This window comes from Alexandromys fortis, unplaced genomic scaffold (genome assembly GCF_014885135.2).
Source record: "Alexandromys fortis isolate MF-2015 unplaced genomic scaffold, M_Fortis_MF-2015_v1.1 scaffold_140, whole genome shotgun sequence".
Classification (NCBI taxonomy): Eukaryota; Metazoa; Chordata; class Mammalia; order Rodentia; family Cricetidae; genus Alexandromys; species Alexandromys fortis.
In genome coordinates, this window is record NW_026068048.1 from 2,547,233 (window position 1) to 2,569,356 (window position 22,124).

The window sequence follows — 22,124 nt, forward strand, 5'->3', positions numbered from 1 at the left end:
GATCCTCTTGCCTCCGCCTCCTAAGTCCGTTCTTCCTTCTTCAAAGACGCGATCTTCATCCTTTAGTTTATTTCTTAGGTTTGCATGCAAAGTAACAGGCAATCATCAAGTCATCCTTTAACACAGGTATCACCATCGCTCGGTCTCCTGTGCTCTTCTCCCCCGCCCCCCCTTTCCTTTCACCCCCCCCCCAGCAGCTTCCCATGAGGTGAGGTATTTGTTGTTCTGTCTGTCTGCCTTTCCACTGAGTGTGAGCCACCAGAAAGCAGGGGTTATCCACCTGGCCTTAGCCACTGTTGGGTCTCTAGCACCAAGATCAGGGCCTGGTGCATGCTGACCCTGGCCAGGGTTTGGGGATGAGTGGATGCCTGTGACCATGGACATTCAGGTGGGTCTGTGTTTGCTGTGACACCATGGAAACGGCACACAGTCGCACACATTTTTATTGAACACAGCTAAGTTTGTGAGCACTGTGTTTACTTTCCCATTTCCTTGAGGCTGGTCACTGCTCAGGATGACAGATGGTAAGGGGTGGCAGATTGTGGGGAGAGGGGTGCTGTGGAGAACCCCTCCTTGGGTAAGCTGCAAGACCACAGCTCACAGTGTCCACAACTGGGCACCCTCTCCCCACCCCCCCCCCCAGCCACTTCATGTCGTCTACCTCGGCAGACACTCCACGCACTGCCAAGTGGGTAACTGGACAGTGACTACAGGCAGCTCAAGGATCTTTGCCCCAATTTCTTGGTTGAATGTGCAGTTTGTAGATGAGAGATGGCCTCACTTCCTGTGACCATAAGAAAATAATGAAAAAGAAAAGAAAATGGGGCAAAAGTCTTTTTAAGCCCAGGAGGTAAAAAGCAAGGCCAAGAGGGAAAGTGCTCAGAGGCCCAGAGCTGAGAGGAAGGAGAGCCAAAGCCAGCGGAGATGAAACACTGCTGTGTGTTCTCTTCCAGAGCATCATGGCCCCCCCCTCAGCCCTCGGCAACCACAGAAATGGACCAAAACGCCCACACTCTACATGAGTTCTGCTGTGGTCAGAGGAGGTTTTAGAGGCGGGGGTGTGGTGGCATCTGAGCTGAAAGGGGAAGTTGGGGGCTCAGTGATAGTCACCCCCTCTCTGACAGTTCGGGCTCCAGCTGCCTCCACCTGTTTCCTGGTAACACTCTAAGTTGCTGTCTGTGTTATTCATTAACCAGGCACTAATATTTCTGTTTACCCATCTGTCATCCTGCTGCAGGGCAGAGGATACAACAGAGGCCCAGAATTCTGCAGCCGCCTGGATATTCTTGGAGGAGGCACAGCCAGTACCACCGAGCTAGGGCTTATTATAGTCGGAAGCCTTCTGCTAGACCTTGTACCGCCCGTTGCTAGGGAATGAGGAAGTTTCCCCTCCCAAGGTGTGATGGCTGGGTTTGTGTGCATGAGCTGATCACCAGCATCTCTTGACAAAATACGCTCAGCATCCTAATTTTGGCAGAAACTGGTCCCAGGGACGAAGTGTTTAGTCACAGAAACTGACAAGGGCTGCAGACTAGGGTTTTTCCTTCCTTTCAACTTTGTCTCTTCTCCCCTTCCCAATACAAACATCTACTTGTTAACTCTTTTTGGCTCTTGGGTCTTTCTTTCTTTCTTTCTTTTTTTTTTTTTTTTTTTCTTACGATTTTATTTTACTTTTTATCAATGTGTGTGTCTTTGTCTATGCCTGTGTGTGTGTCTGTGCACAAGGGTGCAGGTATCTGAGGAGGCCAGAAAAGGGCATCAGAACCCTTGGAGCTTGAGTTGCAGGCAACTGTGCCTGCCAGACACCGGTGCTGGGTACTGAACCTGGTCTTCTGCAAGAGCAGTATGTGCTCTTAGCCACTGAGCCACCATTTCTCCCAGGTTTGAATGGGGTTAACTACTTTCCTACACGAGTCCAGAAGCTTCCTGGTAGCACAGGTGCCTTGTTTTTGTGCCCTCAGGATCTCCATCCTTCACTGAAGTGTCCAGTGTCTATGAAGATCCCTGATCTGAGATGACTCAAATCAATATTTTAGAAACTTTGCAAAGTCGACGTGAAAGCAATACAGTTAGTTAGAAACTTGACTCCAGTTGTGGGTTTTGACTTTTCTTGGGTTGTGTGATTTTTTTTCCTTGTGGCAGGTGGCCACAGCTGTCTCCTAGAGAGCCCCATGAGTAGTGAAGGGAACAGCCAAGGCTCAATGCTGTGTCTCTAAGCTATTCAGTGTAGCAAATGCATTTTTCTCTCTGTTCTTTTTTAAGTCTGTGTGTTGGATGTGCCTGTCTGTGTGTGGGAACACCTCACGCATGTGAGTGTAATGTAGGCTAGAGGTCACTGAGTGTCCCCCTCAGTGGGTCTCCACATTAGCTTTAGCTTTTTTTTAATTTAAAATATTCTTTTTTATTTGATGTGTGTGTGTGTGTGTGTGTGTGTTTGACCTGCTGCATGCATATCTATCTGTGCAGCACGTGTGTGCAGTGTTCACAGAAACCAGAAAAGGGTGCTGGGATCCCCTAGAGCTGAACTTTCCAGCTATTGTGAGCCACCATGTGGGTGCTGGGAAGAGTGATCATTGTTCTTAATCACTGAGGCCTGTCTCCAGCCCCCTACTTTAGTTTCTGAGAAGTGTTCTTCCACTAAACCTGAAGTTTGCTGTTTTGGCCAGACTGACCCCCTTTCTGGTGGTGGAGTTACAGATATGAGCTATCACACCCGGCTGTTATGTGGGTTGTGGGGATATAGAACCAGGTCCTCAGGCTTGCACAAGCCCTGACCCATGGAGCCATACCCAAGTCCCTGCCCTGGCTTCCTTCTGAGTCCTGGGGTTACAGGTACAGGCCACCATGACTGGTTTATAGCTAAGCTACGAGGTCTGTGAGATAATTGATCCATACTTGTTGCACAAATAAATCCCCATTTTCCAGCGACCTTGGGCTGATGATACTGGAGGTGATCATGAATTGCTTGAAAGCATTCTCAGACTTAGTTACTTTAATTTTCCTTTAACCCCATTGCAAGCAAAGTGACTCCATTTTGTATACCATTAGTGTGATGGTCAAATTTCCTTGCCAACTTGGCTGGGAGTGTCTGTGTTTCCACTATGAGTTAGCGGAAGAGGGAAGACCCACTGTGAATGTGGGTGGGCTGTTTCATGGGCTGGAGGGATCCTGAGCTGAATAAAAAGGAGAAAATAAGCTAAGCCCCACCATTCATCTCTCTCTGCTTCTGACTAAGGATGCATTATGACCAGTCACTTCATTCTCACACTGCTGTGTAGCCCTGCAATGATAGACTCTATCCTCTCAGCTCACGCTTCCTGCTCACATTGCTATATGACGGACGGTATCCCCTTCATGTTCACACTTCTGTGTATCCCTGCTATGATAGACTGTATCCCCTTCATGTTCACACTGCTGTGCATCCCCGCTATGATGGACTGTATCCCCTTCATGCATCCCCGCTATGATAGACTGTATCCCCTTCATGCATCCCCGCTATGATAGACTGTATCCCCCTCATGCATCCCCGCTATGATAGACTGTATCCCCTTCATGCATCCCCGCTGATAGACTGTATCCCCCTCATGCATCCCCGCTATGATAGACTGCATCCCCTTCATGCTCACACTGCTGTATGATGGACTGTATCCCCTTCATGCATGTCCACTATGATGGATTGTATTCCCTTCATGTTCACACTGCCATGCATGCCCACTATGATGAACTGTTCACACTGCCGTGCATCCCCACAATGATGGACTGTATCCCCTTGTGAGCCGAAACAAACCATTTTCTGAGGGTGTGTACATAGTATGTATGCTATGTTTGTGTTATATATACACATGAGGATAGTGTGCATACACACAGAGGCCAGAGGAAGACTTTTGGTGTCCTCCTCTGTCCACTTTATTGCCTGGACACAGAAACTCTCATTGAACTGGAAGCTCACCATTTTGGTTAGGCTGCACGGCCAGTGAGCTCTCAGGCTCTGCTTGTCTCTGTTCCTCCATGCTGGGTTACAAGCACACTCAGCCATGCCTGGAATCTTGTGCTTCTGCTGGGGATTCAAACTCAGGTCCCCATGCTTGCACAGCAAGAGTTCTCATCGCTGAGCTGTCTCCCAAGGCTTCCTTCATTTCTTAAGCTGCTTTTTAATTTCTTATTTTCTGTGCATTGATATTTTGCCTGCATTTATGTCTGTGTGAGAGTGCCAGATCCCCTGGAACTGGAGTTACAGTTACAGTTGTGAGTTGCCATGTGGGTGCTGGGAATTGAACCTGGGTCCTCTGGAAGAGCAGTCAGTGCTCTTAACCACTGAGCCATCTCCTCTCCAGCCGCTCTTAAGTTGCTTTTGTCTGGTGTTTTGTCATAGCAACAGAAAAGCAGCTCACACACAGTTAGCAAGATGTGAATGTGGCTGCTGAAGACCCAGGGACAGCAGGGTTGTAGATCCAGCCGTAAGTCGGCCCAGCGCTTATCAGAAGTTGCTTACTCAATGTCCTCGTGTGTGTGTGTGTGTGTGTGTGTGTGTGTGTGTGTGTGTGCGTGCGTGTTTGCTGTCTCTTCCTCCAACATTCGTGGAAACTAGGAGTGACTGTCTTGCTGGAGCAGCTAATGTGTTTGAACATCCCCAGCTGCTGGAAACATGACTTCTTGTTATGCTCTTTGCTCTTCCCTTGTGGGGCCACACTGAATGTCATCTTCTATAAAACAGGTCTTATCGTGTCCCAGCCACGTGGCCAAATAGCTAGAGTGCTCTATTTCCCTCTGTGCAAAGGGCAGGCATCGGAGAGTGGGGCCTAGGTTTTGAAATCTTGATCTACTGGTCTTGGGACGTTACCTAACCGTCTCCAGCTCTTTCTCTGTCATAGTGCCTGGCAGTGGATGCCAGTCACGATCATCATGAGCTTTCGCTGTTATTTACTTTTATCCTTCTGTCCATTAGATTTTACACATTGACACGGTGCGTGGCGAAACGGGTGCCGTGAGAGACAAACCTGAGGCAAGCAATCCCCACCTTAAGGAGTCAGCTGCACGCCCTTGCAAAAGGATCAGGCCAGCTGGCCTTCTTGACCTTCATGGGGGGTTGGGAGGGTGTCCCTTGACCCTCACCTGAGCATCCAGCCTATCCCTGTCACCTGCTGCCTGCAACTGTGCCTTAACTGTGTGAGGCCTTATGGGGGGCTAGGCTTTGTGGCGCTGAGGGGATGGAGTCTCCATCCATGTGACTACTGGGTAAAGGCTTCTCGGGCAGCCTGTTGAGGAGAGCAGCACCCACACCCCTGTAGGTGACCCCTCACCTATGCTCTGCAAAGAAGCCCAATAAACTTGTTGGCTCCCCAGAGAGAACTCGGGCAGGACTGCGCCTCCATTTGTCTTTGAGACTTTAGGAGGAAGGACAGATGTGTGCCAAAGTGCACTGCCAGTCAGAGGACAACCTTCAGGAGTCCGTGCTCACCTTCCGCCTGGTCCAGGCAGCTGCTCCTCTCAGGCGATCTCTGCCGGGCATCTTACCAAGGGAGAGCTAGAGCTAGGATTATGGATGTGTCTCACACAGCTGGCCTTTTCATGTGCGTCCTCGGGAGGCAAATCTCGTGCTTTTGCAGATGGTGCTATTTACCCACTAAACTGTGGCCTGAGCCTTGTTGTATGGTTTTAAGTCTGATTTCCCAGCACTTGAATCCCTGAGTTAGTGTGTTTACAGTTGTATGGCTCCGTTCTAAGCAGGCTACCAATCAACCCTAAGTGGGCCAAGAGAAAGTTCAAATGCTATCTCAATCAAAGGAGCTTCAGAATTATTTAATACTGATTTATTTATTTTGTATGCTTTCGTGTGCACTTGACTGCGTACACACACTCCAAGGTACACACACGCAGAGGTTAGGAAACAACCTGCAGGAGTGGATTCTTCCCATCCACCCTGTGGGTTCTGGGGATCCAGCTCAGGTCATCAGCTGTGGTAACAAGTGCCATTACCCACTGGGCAATCTGACAGCTCCCAGATGAGCTCAATTGCAAGCTGCACTGGATCACAGTGTCATGGTAAGCCGGAACTCTACCCAAGTTTTCTCTCCTGCCACATCCCCCTACAGTTAGCTTTTAAATTATTTTCATTTTTAACCAGTCATGATTTAATTGCAGCCCTCAAGTGTATTTCTGTAAACTCAAGGCCAGCCTGGTCTACATAGCGAGCTCATGACTAGCCAAGGCTACACAGCGAGATCCTGTCTCAAATAGAAATAATTATTTTAATTTATTTATTGTGGTGTGCATGTGTGCATGTATATGTATGCATGTGTGTGTGTGTGTGTGTCAGCCTGGTCTACATAGCGAGCTCATGACTAGCCAAGGCTACACAGCGAGATCCTGTCTCAAATAGAAATAATTATTTTAATTTATTTATTGTGGTGTGCATGTGTGCATGTATATGTATGCATGTGTGTGTGTGTGTGTGTGTGCACTTGTGCCACGAAGCATGAACATGGAGGTTGGGGAACAACTTTGGAGTCTCCTTCCACCTTGTTCAGGTCAGGTAGAGCTCTCTTGTTTCTGCCATGCTTTGTAGCCCAGGCTAGCCGGCTCCTATCTCCACCTCCATTGCAGGGAATACGGCTACACGCTACCACATCCTACTTTTTGTGGGTTCCGAGAATCACAATCAGGTCCTTGAGATTGTGCAGCAAGCACTTTTACCCACTGAACCAATTTCATTGGCTGTTGGGTTTAATATCTTATTTCTAGGAGAGTCAAGGTGGTACGTACCTGTATTCTACACTCTGGGGGAAGGCGGGGGGGGGGGGCGACAGGAGGACAAGGAGTTCAGGTCCTTCTCAGTACATGAGGTGTACAAAGCCAGCCCCAGCCACCTGTAGGAGACCTTGTCTCAAAACCATTTTTTTTTCTAGTGTTTTAAAGTTTGTTTCTTGCTTTTGAAAGACAGGGTCTAACTCTGTAGTCCAGACTAGCCCCAAACTCACAATCCTCCAGTCTCAGCCTCTTCAACTCTGGGCATGTGGAATGCTAATCGCACTGGGGTCCTGGTGGAGAAAGGAGTTAGGCAGGAAGGATCAGGAAGGGACCGAGGGCACAGGGCAGGCAAAGGCCTGCGGTGATCTGGAGTCCGAGGGCAGGGGGGAGGGGCTTGATACAAGAGAACAACGGGGTTCTGAGGAGGACAGAATGCATTCTCAATTCGCTGAGGGATCAGCAGCCCCAGGTGGGACCCACCCACATCCAGGAGGAAGTCCAACCTCCCCAGCCATTGGGCTAAACAGGATCCCATCAGCCTCCTGTCTCCCTTTGCCCTCAGAATGCCATCATTTGAAAGTGTTGGGGGGGGCGCTGCATCCCTTCTCCCTCTGCTGTGGTACTAGGTTCGCCATCCCCCTTTCCCTGGGTTATAGAGACCAGCGCTGAAAGCTATGCGTTAGGCGGTGGCCATCATCTTTATTTTCAACCTGCCAAACCAGACTGGGTTTTCTGTCCTCCTGTGCAGGTCAGTGTCTACGTCAGTACCAAGACACACCCTAGCCTGGGTGGGAGGACACTGGGGACAGACGTGCAACCCAGACCCCAGTGTAACAGTGGAGCAAGGCCAAAACGCGAAAATCAACAGAGCACACTTACAAAGGGACAGCTCAAAGGGATGTAGAGAGGCGAAGCTCACCAGAGATGCGGCCCCTGTCCTCCCCGCCAGTCCCTCCCGTGGCGGGGCTTTCCTTTTCTTCCCACAGGTTTCCCCCGATCGTTTTTCAATGGCTTCTTTGCAGCATCAGCAGCCAGACCACTGTCTCTGAGTGGCGTTTCCAAGCTTGAAGGAAGATTACTTTTCAAAATGCCCTCCTATTAGACACCCCGCTTCTGAGGCCCTGGCCCCACTTATTTTAGGGCTGTAGCCATTTCTTCTTGTATCCTGTAGCAGGAAAATCCAGACAAGCAGTTATGCCAAGCTGAGAGAGTAGTGGACCGTGGTTGGGGAATGTCTTTCTTTTTTATTTTTTATCTTTCACCAAGTTCCAGGCACTCTGCTAGCCAGCCCAACTTCTGGGTGACCAGAGACTGGGGAAGGTTCGGGGGACTCTCTACTCAGTGATGAAATCGGAGCTCGGCACCCCCTCTGTTTGACTCCCACCCCTGTCCATCCTGGTCCCCTCCACTGTCTCTTTGGCTCCTCTGCCCAGCACCGAGGAGCCGGGTTTGCGGAACACTAGCAAACTTTTCCCGAAAGCCCTGCGCACCACGGAGGAAGAAAAATAGAAGAGCAGCGGGTCCAGGCTGGCGTTGAGGGAGCTGAATACCACAGCCTCCACTCGCCACGGAGGGCTCTGCCACAGGAAGAACCCCACCAAGTGGGACACGTTGTAAGGTCCGAAGCACAGCAGAAAATTAAGAAGCGTCACCACAGCCAGGCCGACCGCTCTGCGTCTCCTCTGAGCCCCTACATGGGGCTGCGTGAGCATGATCCACACGAAGCGCCAGTAGCAGAAGATGGTGACTGCCATGGGGACGAAGAAGAGGACCAGGCACAGCTCCAGCCTCACAGGCAGCACCACATCCAGCTGCTCTTGGGTGAAGTTCTCATAGCAGGTTATTTGGTTCTCAGTGCCCACAGGCTCTGTTGAGTTCAGGTACTGAACGATGATGACGATGGTGCAGTGGCCGAAGGACATGATCCAGGCCACCAGAGCGGCGATCACTCCGTACAGGGGCCGGCGGGATAGCTTGTACTGCACGGGGAAGGCCACTCCCAGGTAGCGTTCCATGCTGATGCCCGCCAGCAGCCACGTGCTGCAGTAGATGCTGCTGTAGAAGCCGAAGCCCGTGAGCGCGCACACGATCTTCGGCAGGTACCAGCGAAAGTTAGACGCTGCTTCTACGATCCGGAAGGGTAGTAGCAGCAAAAGGAGCAAGTCCGCCAGGGTCAGATTCAGCAGGAGGATGTGCACGGGAGCAGGCTGGGGCTGGCGGACCCGATTCACGAAGGCCCTAAGGGCCAGCAGGTTGGCAGGGAGCCCAGTGAGGAAGATGAGGATGTAGGCCGTGAGGATCAAGGAGCTGTGCCAGTCTGGGATCATTCTGAAAGATGGAAAAGGGATCAGGAACTCGCCGCCCCTTCACTCACAGCCTGCAGACCCTCTTTTCCTCTGGTTCAGGCTGTTCACATCCTCCCTGGTTCCCAGGCCAAAGCGGTCTGCTCCTCACCACCACTTGCCTGAGCCACCTGCCAGAACTGCCCAGAGCAATTATTGACTTAGCCTTGGGCGGGATATTAAGCTGCAGTTATTACGTTTGCCATCCTGCGTCTCTGGGGGAGACCAACTTGACTTGCCACGGGAATTCCCCCTCTGCTTTCCCCGGGCCCTTTTCCTATTTGGCTTCACAGATAATAGGAAGTGACCGTGGTCAGATCCCTTCCTCACAGCTGGCTGTGGCTGGGAGCCAAAGCCTGGTGGCAAAACCTGGTGGAAGAAGACATGCACAGAAACTGGGGAAGGACAGGAAGGTGGGGGAACAAGAAACTTCCAGAAGGTATGCTCTGCCAAGCCTGGACTGGCTGCCCTCAGCTCCAGGTGCCCAGCCCTCTGCCCCGCCTCCCAGCACCTTACCTCCTTGGGACCACTCCAGGGTCTCTTTCACCTGGTTCTCCTCTGGTCCAGTGCTGTGGATCCTACTAAAAAGGGGGAGCTACTGTAGCCAGGGAGGAAGACTGAGACAGCACGTTGCTCTGTGACCTGTTCCCCCAAATTTTAGACACACATTCATGGGAGCCCAGCGAGCCCAGGTGGCCCCTGAGCCTGGTGTGTCCGCTGGTGTCCTGCTGGACGCCACCTCGACACAGGTGGCTCTGTTCCCACTTGGTTGGTAACCCTTGCTAACTCATAGGCCCTTCCCAATTCCTTCTTCATTCCCAGGTCCGAGGTTCCTCACCCCGCCTGCCCCCCTCCCCATCGTCTGAGACTGGTGATTACTTTTTTGTTCCAACAGACGTCCTCCAGCCTCTTCCTCACCCCACACTTGCTCCTCAAATGCAAGCCCCAGCGTCTGGCCCCTGAGCGCACACCCTAAGCTGGCTTGCCTTGCCTGGCTTCTGATAGAGGGCTGGCTCCTCATGGGGTTTCTGGCGCCAGAGGCCAAGAGAGTTTTAGCAATCGCTGCAGCCCTACAGAAAAGGGCGGGGGAGTTAAAAAGTATAAGGAACCTGGTTGGTGGGAAACTGTTACACCAACATGGGTCACATGGCCAGAGAAGGAGGCAGGTCGGTAATTGAGCAGTATTTCCTCTCAAACCCAAAGCAGGGGGGCCTGCTGCTCTGCTCTCTCCCGGGAGATCTGATCTATTCTGACTTCCACAGATTTTTCTGACCCTACTTCCTGGCTCTCCCCTCACCACATCCCCGCCGCCACCACCCCCACCCCCATCGGGTCCTCTCTGTTTTCTGACCGGTATCTTCTGTGGATGAATCTTATTCTCAGAACGAGGCTCTCCGCTCTCCCTGATTCTTCAGTCTACTGACTTCCTTGCGTTCTCCCGTTGTCCACCCCAAGTTTCCTTTGGCCTCAAAGCTGAGACAGATGGGCTTTTCCTAGCTTGTGTCTCATTGTGGTGGACAGAGAGCCAGGCAGCTATGGGCGGCAGTCCAAGTCTCCGCACTGGGAACTCTGGGTCAGATCAAATTTTATGAACTTTCCTTTCCCTTCTGCAAGCGAGCCTGGGAATTCTAACAGCAAAGGATGTCGGGGGTGATTGGTGAGGCCCTGGTGGTTCCTTCCCTCTGGCCGATTAGACAGCCTCTGAGGGGATGAGAGCTGTCTGTGGTACTACAGGCCTGAAACCTCAGCTGCTCTGCAGGCCTGAGGCAGGAAGATAGACTCAAGGCCAGCCTGGGCTACAGAGGACAGACAGTGAGGCTCACTCAAGGTCATGTGTCCCTGTGGTCACTCTCAGAAGAGTGGCTCTCTATATCCCTTCCTCCTCCTCTTCTCCCCCACCCCTTGTTTTCTGTTTCCTCTCTTCTGACCTGCTTAGTCAGCTTCAAGTTAGAAGATCCTAGCAAGTCCTTCAGAGGAATGGAGGGATCAGTGGATAAGAGCATCGACTGCTCTTGTAGAGGACCTGAGTTCAATTCCCAGCGCTTAAATGGTGACTCACACTGGCTGTAACTCCAGTTCCAGGAGATCTGACACCCTCTTCTGACCTCCATGGACACTGAACACACATGTTTTATATACCTATATGCAGACAAAACACTTACACACATTTTTTAAAAAGTCCTAAAAAACATACATGTGAGCCAGGTGGTGGTGGTGCACATCCTTAATCCCAGCACTAGCGAGGCCGAGAAGTGCGGATCTCTGTGAGTTCGAGGCCAGCCTGCTCTACAAGAGCTATTACACAGAGAAACCCTGTCCCCAAACACCAAAAGCCAAAAAACAGGTTGCCCTCTCTTTTGTCCCCCCCCTCTCTCGTATTAGAGATGGGTTCTAGGCCATTTGAATGTTTGCCATACCCTCAGTCCTTCACTAATGTAATCTAGGCAGGGGCTCTGCCACTGAGCCACACCCCAGCCCCTCACTGGGGGATTCTAGGCAGGGGCTCTACCACTGAGCCACACCCCAGCCCCTCACTGGGGGATTCTAGGCAGGGGCTCTACCACTGAGGTACGTCCCAGTCTCTCACTGCCCTCAGGACAGGAAGCAGGAATCAGGTGTGTGTGTGTGTGTGTGTGTGTGTGTGTGTGTGTGTGTGTGCAGGGGTGGGGGTGGGAGAGTACGGGATGGGAAGTAGGGTAGGGCTAAGGTGTAAAGCTTCCAAAGAGCTCCCCTTAGTAACTTTAATGCCAGTCAGGCCCAAGCTTCTAAAGCCCCATAGCCTTCAAAACAGTCCTCAGCTGGCTGGAGGCTGAGCATTCCGAACAGGAGCCCAGGGGACATTTCAGATTCAAACTGTAGCACAGGAGAAGGAAGGAAGGCTGTGCTGTGGCTCGCTGCTGAGCATTGCTCTGTGTTAACGATGTTCCATTAATAGCCATGGTGATCTAGACTTACTGCAGAATGGAAGCTTATTGGCAAGCAAGCCCGGGGGAGCAGAACAGTCTCTTGTTTTCTGATGGTCCCCTCATGCCTTCCTCTCTGATGGTACTGTGTCACCTACAGCAAAACCTCGCTTTTAGGCTCATGGAATTTCCAAAGGAAACCCTCAGCCTCATGCTTCTGATTCCACGGTTCCGGGAGTCTTTCCCTGGCATTGGGTGAATGTGATTCAAGTCAAGTTCCCAAAGCAGCTTCCAATCTTACCTCAGAGACACAAAATTAGATGCCACCATTGTGTTAGGCTGCACCCTAGCTGCCGTAATTGGGCAAACCTGAAACACAGCACCATTTCTTTCATAGTCTAGGAACCGGATCAACTGTGGTAATGTGACAGAGAAGCCAGGAGCTCTTCCGGCAAAGCAGTAGCCCCCGCATAGCAAGGGTGACAGGGAGTGAACCTTCTGTGCCCGTCAGTGCTGGTTCAGTCAAGAGCCCAGGGCCACAGAGACAGGTGTTACAGATGCAGAGGTATAACTAGATGGGGTCAGAGAGGCTGCCTGGGTTGGGGTCTCCAGATGCCTTGGGGGGAGGAGGAGTAGAAATGAAACATTACGGCACAGACCTGTAAATCCCAGCCCTCGGGAGAGGAGGCAGGAGGATCCAGAGTTCGGAGCCAGCCTGGGCTCCATCACAAGACCCTGTCTCTTGAATCAGATGGTTTTCAAAGTTCCTTGACGAATCCTAGAGCAGCCCGTTTTCACAGTCCATCCGAAATGAAGCCGGAGCGCTGGCCATCACACCTGTGTTCCCGGGATATTCCACATGTCACATGTCCTATCCCTCGTCCCCCTCCTTTCCCCAGCCACCTCTTCCTTCCACTGCCTACATGACCAGAGTCCCCCAGGATTCCGAGGCTTCAGAAGCGCCCTCCAGATCCAGTGAGAGCAAGTGTCTGGAGTACTGCCTGCCTGAGTCAACTCATTCCTCTGCTTAGTCTCCCAAAGACGGATCCTTCCCATGTGACCAGGAACCTTGCTAGCCTCTGGCTGCCCAGGATCCTTGGGTTTCCATGAGGATGTAGGGCAGGGCAGGCAGTCTCCTTATCCAAGAACCTGCTTCTATTCCTGTTCATACCTCATGTTCTGTGCTGTGGTGCTGTTAACCTAGACTGCCGTAGAATGGTGTGTGGGGAGCTGGGGGGGTTGATACGTCTCTGAATTGGCGTGTCTTACTTAGGGTTTTTATTGATATGCTAAAACACCATGACTAGAAGCAACTGGGGGGGGGGGCTATTTCATTTCACATTTCCAGGAAACTGTCCATCATTCAGGGAGGTCAGGCCTGGAACTCAAGGCAGGAACCTTGAGGCAGGAGCTGAAGCAGAGACCATGGAGGAATGTTGCTTATTGGCTTTTTCCCATAGCTTGCTCAGTAGGCTTAATTATACCACCCAGGACCACCAGCCGAGGGGTAGCACCACCCACAGTGGGCTGGGCACTCCCACACTAATTATTAATTGAGAAAATACATTATAGATTGCCTATGGGTCTATTGATGGAGGTGTTTTCTCAACTGAGAGTCCCTCTTCCAAAGGACTCTAGCTGGTGTCAGACTGACATAAAACAACCAACAGAGAAGGAATTTTGGCAGTCCATCCTGGGGAAGGTCGAAGGACACTTGTCACAAACCTGAACAGCCATTTCATGTGACAGGCCGACTCCCTTAGCTCTGTGGCCTAAGTGCTGGGTTCACAAGCATGTTCCATCACACCTGGTATCCTGTGGGCTTTCCTCAGAGGTGCCCAGCTTTCTCTGCTTTCCCAGGACACTGCCAACTACAACTCCCATATATGGTTCCTAGAAATCCAAGTTCTGGCCAATACCTAGACAGGTAGAGGTTAAGCAGGACTTGAGACAAAAAGAAAACTCAAAGAAGAAGGGGAGGAGACACAGAGTTTTGAAAAATGCAGAGAGGAGCAAGATGAGCATGTCGTACTGAGAAAAGGTACAGAGCCATGTGGCAGAGCATAGATAAGAAGTATGGGTTAATTTAAAATATGAGTTAGCTAGTAATAAGCCTAAGCTATTGGTTGAACATTTGTAATTAATAATAGGTCTCTGTGTGGTTATTTTGGGGCTGCTAGTGGGACAGAGCTGACCAGCAGTAGAAGGAAAACTGTCAATGTTTTTTTTTTTTGTTTCATTTTGTTTTAGTTTTTTTAAGAGATTGTTTCTCTGTGGAGCCCTGCCTGTACTGGAACTGGCTCTGCAGACCAGGCTAGGCTCAAACTTAGATATCTGCCTGTCTCTGCTTCCCACATACTGGGATTAAAGGCATGGTACTTTATTCATGTATTTTTTTTTAAAGCAGGGAGGACTTGCTGAGTAACCAAAGATGAGCCTGCACTTAATTGTGTGACACTATTCCTAGGGAGCTGTGGACAAACAGCTACACACCCCAAATAGGGAACTGAGGACAGATCAAAGCCCAGCTTGGTGAATCAATGAGTTTGACTGTGGTGAGTCAGGAATATGGATGAGGGGTTACTACAGAAACACAAATTACTCAAAGGCAGCTGCATCACCGAAGCCCACTCCAGCATGGGTGACAGCTCACAAAAGCTGGAAACCTGGAGTTCACTTCACAGCCTGTAGGTGGCTCAGCAGGTTGGAGAGTGTCCTTTCTGGTGACTCAGTGGATAGCTTGGCTGGTATTCTATCGCTGTGAAGAGACACCATGACCAAGGCAGCTGTGAAGAGACACCATGACCAAGGCAACTCATATAAAGGAAAACATTTAATTGGGGGCTGGCTTACAGTTTCAGAGGCTTAGTCCATTGTCATCATTGTGGGAAGCGCAGCACAAGCAGGCATGGTGCTGGAGCAACAGCTGAGAGCGACATCCTGATCCACAGCAGAAAGACTGGGTCTGACCTTCGAAACTTCTAAGCCCAGCCCCAGAGACACATTTCCTCCAACAAAGACACACCTTCTACAACTAAGGCCACACCTCTTAATCCTTCTCAAGCAATGCCTCTCCCTCATGACTAAGCATTTAAATATATGAGTCTATAGAGCCATTCCCTTCAGACCACCACAGTTGGTCTCGGTTTCTTCCAGGACGTTTGATCTGAGCCTCTCCTAAGCAGTCCAGCTTGTCTCAGAGACTTCTTTGCAGCCTGGCTTGACTAAGAATGACCCTCAAGTCAGTGGTCTTAACTGCTTATGTACTCTTGTGGAGGGAAGAGCTTAATGAATCTGGTCACTTTTAGGGACTTCCTAAAGCTATTTTGAGTTCTTTGCTTTCTGATGTGAGGAGCTTCCCTCCAGGGTGCATTGTTTAAGCTTAGAATATCCTATTGTTTCGCTTTCTGGCAAACATCCTGTTCTAAAATACCCTGGTTTTCACTTCCCTTTTACTTCCCATGTCCTAAGAAGTTTCCTTCCAAAGGAAGGTTTTCGTCTTGGAGGAAACCATCCCATAACAACTTCTGATCCTGCCATCTCAACTCCTTAGATGTCGGGGTTACAGATGTGTGTCAGCATGCCAAGTGTACATGATGCTGGGGGTAGAACCCAGGACGTCCTGCCTGTTAGGCAAGCTCTGTACCAACTGAACCACAGTCTTCTCTCAGCCCCCTTTCCATCTGTGCTCCAGGTAAGCTCACCCTCTGCTTCCCAGAGGCCTCCCACTTTATGGCCTGTGCCCTTCTTTGTAACAGTTGTCCCTCACCACCCCTGTCACCCCTCCCCACACCAGCTCCCAGTTCCTTCAGCACAATACTCCAGTCTGAGCAGGAGAAAGCCCCTCAGTTTTGCATCACCTAGTATTCCAAGTGTTGGGTCTACGTGGGCCGCACAAAGATGTGGAACAAACCACCAAAGTCTATTACAGCAGAAGCAAACTTTATTCCAGGAAAAAATAAATTTCCATGGGGCATACAAAGCTTATCAGCTAGCTGAGACCACAGCCAGAGATGGACTTGTAAGGTTGTGGCAAAGGACGGTTTCTGAACTCCCCCTTTTTATAGCATGAAGCATCAAGTATTAGCCATGAACAAAGGAATTTTTATGATTTTGAGGTAAAACTCAGATATAAATTGCCCTTCTTTGCAATTTCCATTAGCAGAGTTTTTTTTTAGTTACACTAGTGTTTGTCTTTAGCCCACTATTTCTCGGAGAAGCTCCCTGATGGTGTTTACTAAGCCTCTGCACGTCCCCTGATACTGCCGGTTTTATGTAGCAGGGAAGGGTATGGGACAATGAACAATCAAAAAGTCACATATGCCCCATCATTTAAAGGTTAACTTGCTGGTCATGAGTGGCCAGGGGTCATGAAAGCTGACCCTCAGTTTGCTGAAGGAACCTTGGTTTGCAGAGGGACCCTCAGTTTGCAGAGGGCTGCTTCCGCCTTGTAGACAAAGCTATGGGTTGTAAAGCAAAGTAACCCACTGTTAATAGTTAATCCTTAAGCTGCCGAGAAAGCTGCTGACAGCCTGCTCTCATTCTTATAACTTACAACTTTGTATTTCTTTTTTTCTAAATTCTTATTTCTGGAACCTACATTTCTTTTTTTTTTTTTTTTTTTTGGATTTTCAAGACAGGATTTCTCCGTAGCTTTTGGTTCCTGTCCTGGAACTAGCTCTTGTAGACCAGGCTGGCCTCGAACTCAGAGATCTGCCTGCCTCTGTCTCCCGAGTGCTGGAATTAAAGGCGTGTGCCACCACCGCCCGGCCCTGGAACCTACATTTCTATATTCTCATTCTCCTCACCAAGGGTAGCAGGTACATTTCAGACAGTCTGAAGCAACTGACTCTCAATCCCAGCAGGACCAAAGAGTCCTGAAAAAGACGGAGTCACTGGTTCCACATGGATAGTCTGGGGCTCTTTTCCCAACATCCTATCTTGCCCAGTGCGCTAGGCTTTCCCCAGCTACCTCTTGTCCCCATTGTGTCTGAGAGGGTCAGAGAGCATGACTAGAGCCAGGACAGGCTTCTAATGGCCCCTGCCAGGGACCTGACCTTAATTTCAGTTTACTGGAACTGAACAACCAGTTCTTGGGCAAGCTGCAACCCAGAGGCAACCTATCAGAGGACTACCCACAGCCTTGTGCAAGTAAGTGTCAGAGAACTAGAGATAGCTTCTCCCACCCTGCAGTTGAAAGCCCCTGACCGCTGAGTCACCAACCAATCCTACAGCAACTCGTAAACTTTTTGTTTAAACCCACAATCAGCACCCAGACTAATCTCGTCTCCCCGGAATTCCCCTCACTTGGTTTAAAAGGGGGCCTGCGAGCCCTGTGCCACCCAACTTGTTAGAATTACAGTAAACCCTCTTGCTTATTGCACACTTGACTGGTAATCTATTAATGGAACTTCTCGTGGACCCTCAGAGTGTCCTCTATGAGCTTGGGAACCCGATGCCAGCCCCAGCTTTCTCAGATTTCCCTGAGCCTCCTTTAGATAATTCAGCTAAAGGAAGGAGAAGCCCAACCCAGACTGGCCTTGAACTTAATGTCGCTGAGGTCCACTGTGACCTCCTGGCCCCCGGTTCCACCATGCCTCACTCACTGACGGGCTATCTAACAACTCTTTTACGAATGCCTTCATGCTCCACTGTCTAAGTTCTCCTCTGCTGGGCAGAGGTCTAATAATGTCTTTCTACATTCATCTACGAGTTCCCTGTGTCTCTAAAAAACTATTATCCTATGTGTATGGATGTTTTTTGTCTGCAATATCTGTGCAGGTCCCCTAGCTGACTCCAGCATCTGCAGACTTGCCCCTTCTCCCCATCCCCTCTGCCTTGCTAAAAACCATTAGATTACATTCTAAAGCTAGCCACCGAGGTCTAGGCCCTTATTTAGCCACTTCCTCCTCCTGAGGCTGACTATCAAGATTCAAAGGAAAGTCCTGCAATCAAAACCCCCTTTTGACTTCCCTAATTAAGATGCCCAGTTAAGATTAAAAGGCTCATCCTAGCACAGGTTTCCTCCTTCGCCTTCATCAACCACATTTTCCTAGTGATGGACAATCTCTATCCACCTGCAGTCCTTTGCCCCTCTGGGACAAACACCCTTGTTCCCTTCCCCTTCTTCCTTTGTCTCCTGTCTTTGTCTCTTTTCCCCTCCCTCTATCCCTCTGGGGCAATAAATCTCCTTTGTGCCAAGAACTTGGTCTTGGGGGTCCTGAGCCAATGGAACCCCCCCTACCCACAAAGCGGGGGTTCTCTCCAAACCGTGGATTAAGCACAGACCAATCCAAGCATCTGTTGTCACGGAGAGATTCTTTATTCATCAGGGAAGAAAATTTAAAGAGGCTGCTTTCTGAATCAGGCAGAAAAACAGCAGCCAATGACCCGGCAGGGTTCATTCTTACGGGGAGAAACAGGGAGGTCTGTGTTCGACCAGCTAGCGCATGGTAGTACATGCCTTAATTAGGCATGTTAATTAGGTGAGCCAAAGAGGGCTTTTCGCTGCTACACTGCTCGAGCGCTTGGTGAACCTTGGTGGCTAGCTCCAGGGAGGCAATCTAGTGGTTTATTAGCAAGGCAGAGGAATGGGAAGAAAGGCAAGGCCTGCCAGAGCAGCACGCTGGACTGGGCTCGTGTCCCTTCAACAGCTATCTATGTAGAACTTGACTGTAACAAAAGCAGTGCCACAGAGGCCAGAAGAGGGCGTCAGAACCCTTGGAACTGGAGTTGTGAGCTGCCTTGTAGGTGCTAGGAATTAAACCAGGGTTCTTTGGGAAAAGTGCTCTTAATCACTAAGCCACCTCTCCTTTCCTTCTCTGTGTCTTGATTGGCACCACGCTTGTGTTCCGCCTCCATCTTACTTCTGTTTTTTCTATAGCTGCCATGCCTCTCGATCTGAATGAATGCCACAAACTTCCTGTCAAGAAAACACCTAGGCCAGAAGCATGCGCCCCAAGTTCTGCCTCTTTCTCTACCCACTGTTACTTATGCAGGGGAGGCCAGAGATTCTCAACTCTGGGGCAGAGGTGAAGCCTCAGGCGTTCCCATGACCCTCAGTTCCCTCTGCACCCTGTCCACTGCCTTGGCAGACTTGGATTCTGTTCCTGTGTTCCCGGTCTGCTCCTGTCCAGATGGTGAGCCTGGACAAGCAGGAGGGGCAGGAGAGGTGCAGGTGGAGAAGGAACAACCCGGACTGGACTGTGGGGTGGGTTCAGCCTCCTTTTTTTTTTTTTTCTTTTTAACAAGCTTCTGCTCTGATAAGACCAAGGAACCTCACATCTCCAGGACAGGTCCCGCCCTGCCCAGTGTACACATCTTCCTTGTCGGGAGCTATTCTGCAGATGGTCTTCTCCACGCTTGCCCGTGGATCTTTCTTTCTTTCTTTCTTTCTTTCTTTCTTTCTTTCTTTCTTTCTTTCTTTCTTTCTTTCTTTCTCATTGCTTGGAATAGAACAGCCAACTTCAAAAGTTCTCAGCCAACAAGCCACGCCTGCAGTCTGCAGAGTACTAAGAAACTTTCTTCTTATTTAGGATGTGGGGGATGTAGGCCATAGTGTGCATGTGGAGGTCAGAGGTCCATTTGCTAGAGTCAGTTCTCTCCTATCACTCCTGTCAGTTCAGGCCTGAACTCAGGGATCAAAATCAGGTCCTCTGGCTTGACAGCAAGCGCCTTCACCTGCTGAGCCAGCTCTCAGGCCCCCAAATGCTTACCCAAAGCTTCAGTTCTCTTCATTCTACTATGTGGGTCTCAGGTCTTTAGTCTCGGCAGCAGGCATCTTTCCAGCTGAGCCGTCTCACCATCATGACTGAGAACAGAGAGTGGTGTGAGCTGGACTCTGCATTAATCTAATCCCATCTACGAGGGAGGCTGAGGCAGAAGAATCAAGTTTGAGACCAGCCTGGACTCTTTGTCCACCCCCATGACACACCTCCTCCAACAAGGCCACACCTCTCAAATTTCCCAAGCAGTTCCACCAACTGGGGACCAAGTATTCAAACCTAGGAGCCCATGAAGGGCATTCTCATGCAAACCACAGACAGGTTTTGGAGTCAGAGCAGCTGGCCTCAAGGCTTAGTTTCCATTGACCTGGGCACTTTGCCACATTGCCCAGCCTATAGCGGATCAAAAAGACAGACATTTCAGGGCTCCAAAGGATGGGCCCTCAAGACAGCATGCCGTCTGGGACTCTTGTAGCTTCATAATCTTAGAACGGAGAGTCCATGCTCTCTAGCCTCAGTTTCTCATCTATAGCACGGGGATGACAATTCATTTACTGTTGCTGCGAGGCCAGAAATGAGTATACATTTGTTGTACATGTCTGGACACATATGTGAATGTATAGGCATATATCTGTACATGGGTACAAATAAGTGTACGTATATATAAGTCCCACGTGCAGAACGTACGGTTGTCCTTGGTATTCAAGAGGGGCTGGTTCCAAGAGTGCTTCCCCTGACGACATCAGACTTAAAATGCTCGAATTTCTTATTATAAGACGGGCAGGTGCACATTTCCTAGCTACACAGAAGCAGAGGCAGGAGGACGGCTTGAGCCCAGGAGTTCAAAGTCAGCCTGGGCAAATAGCATGATGCTGTCTTACAGATAGACAGATGGGATATTCATCTGGTTCCTGGCTACCCGTGGGACTCATCAGTGCTTGGGGTCAGTATTGAGGTGAGGGAAGTGTAAGCATTGCGGCTCGGATGGAAAGGGATCCTGGCAGTTGGGAGCCAAGGAATACTGAGTGTTACAGCTCAGGTGGAAGCGTATTCTGGCAGTCGGGAACCAGGGGATAGCACAGGTCACAGTAAGCATGGCATCTTCCAGTCCCGCACTAGGGAAAGGTTTCCCCAAAGTAACAGTTCTGTTCTGGCAGGAGAGGCCTTCACCAGCTAAGCTGTTTCAGCTTGGCTCAGGTAGGAGAAGGCTCCCCCAGTGTTACAGTGTCACAGCCAGGCTCTGCTCCACCCTACTCCGCCTCTAAATTCCCCGACAAAGTTGTAACAACTCTCTGCTGTTAGGGGAAGGCTTCCCGGTGAAAGTGTTACTCAGGAGAAAGAAGATCCTCACCCAAACCTCATTCAAGAGATTTCCTAGGAGGGAAGAACCCAGGAGAGCAGCTGCCTCTACCAGGGTGGAAGAAGAACTCAGCAAACAGGTCAGGCACAGGGCTTAAATAGGGCTTCTTAGGGGCGGGTTTTCCCAGGGAGAAGAGGGATTGATAGGTTTAGTTGGTCAGGGGCAGGGCTGGCTGATTTCAGGGCTAAACTGTTTCTCTCCCTGGCCTTTTAGCTTTCTGGCTCAAGGTTTTTGGCTCACGTTTGGGGGACCAGGGCATACTTCTTTCACTGACTCTTATTTTAGGGCCAAAGCATGTTTCTTTGCATTGCTTTCAGAATCAGGGTACATTTCTTTGGCTCTGGGTTCAGGGCTAAAATATTTCTCTGACTGGCTCAGGTCTATGAGACAGTGTGTGTTTCTTTCACTGCCTCTGAATTCAGGACTAGGATGGATTTATTTGGTGGCCCTTTTTTCCCTACAGTAAGGTTGGCTCTTATGGAAGGACATTGTTTTTTAATTTATTAGATTTTTTAAAAAAAAATACCAATTCAAATTCCCACTCCTTCCCCTCCTCCCATTCCCTCCACACACCCTCCCACCCCACCCCCATCTAATCCTAAGAGAGGGTAAGGTACATTGCTTGGTGGAAGGTCCAAGATCCTCCCTACTACATCTAAGCTGAGCAAGGTATACGTCCAAAGAGAATAGGATTTCTGGAAGGACATTTATCCTCAGGGAAAAGCAAAACTCTGGCCCTCGTTCATGCATCAGACACTCAGCCATCCCCACTGACAGCGACCCCTGGGCTAGTCATGACTGCTTTCCCACACATGAGCAAGCAAAAGTAACTCAAAACTTTCACTTTTAACTTGGCCCTTCATTCCCATTTTGTTATCCAAACCCAAGTCACAGGTAAAAAGACAGATAGCCGGGGTACTGCAGTCCCGAGGTCATTGTTATAATATGCGAAAGGCCTGCCCCTCCAGCCCAATATATTTGAACTTGGGCTGCAGCTTGCAGCACTGTTTGAAGGGATAAGTGGAGTTCTTGGGAGGTGAGGCCTGGG

General features: G+C 50.1%; 1 protein-coding gene across 2 annotated transcripts; it reads right to left on the bottom strand.

Annotated features, from left to right (window-relative positions):
• Positions 1–5,874: 5,874 nt before the first annotated feature.
• Positions 5,875–10,197, bottom strand: LOC126486658 (free fatty acid receptor 2). 2 transcript variants are annotated; one of them, XR_007588175.1, is made up of 3 exons: positions 9,606–10,197; positions 6,462–9,075; positions 5,875–6,317 (listed from the first exon to the last, which is right to left on the bottom strand). XR_007588175.1 is itself a non-coding variant. In XM_050119010.1 (2 exons), exon 2 carries the CDS (start codon positions 9,072–9,074, stop codon positions 8,082–8,084), a length of 993 nt encoding a protein of 330 aa, XP_049974967.1. In that variant the 5' UTR covers position 9,075; positions 9,606–10,197; the 3' UTR covers positions 6,341–8,081. The 2 variants fall into 2 exon arrangements, 1 of the variants encoding a protein (XP_049974967.1); XM_050119010.1 differs by lacking the exon at positions 5,875–6,317 and having other exon boundaries at positions 6,341–9,075.
• Between the last annotated feature and the right edge of the window lie 11,927 nt (positions 10,198–22,124).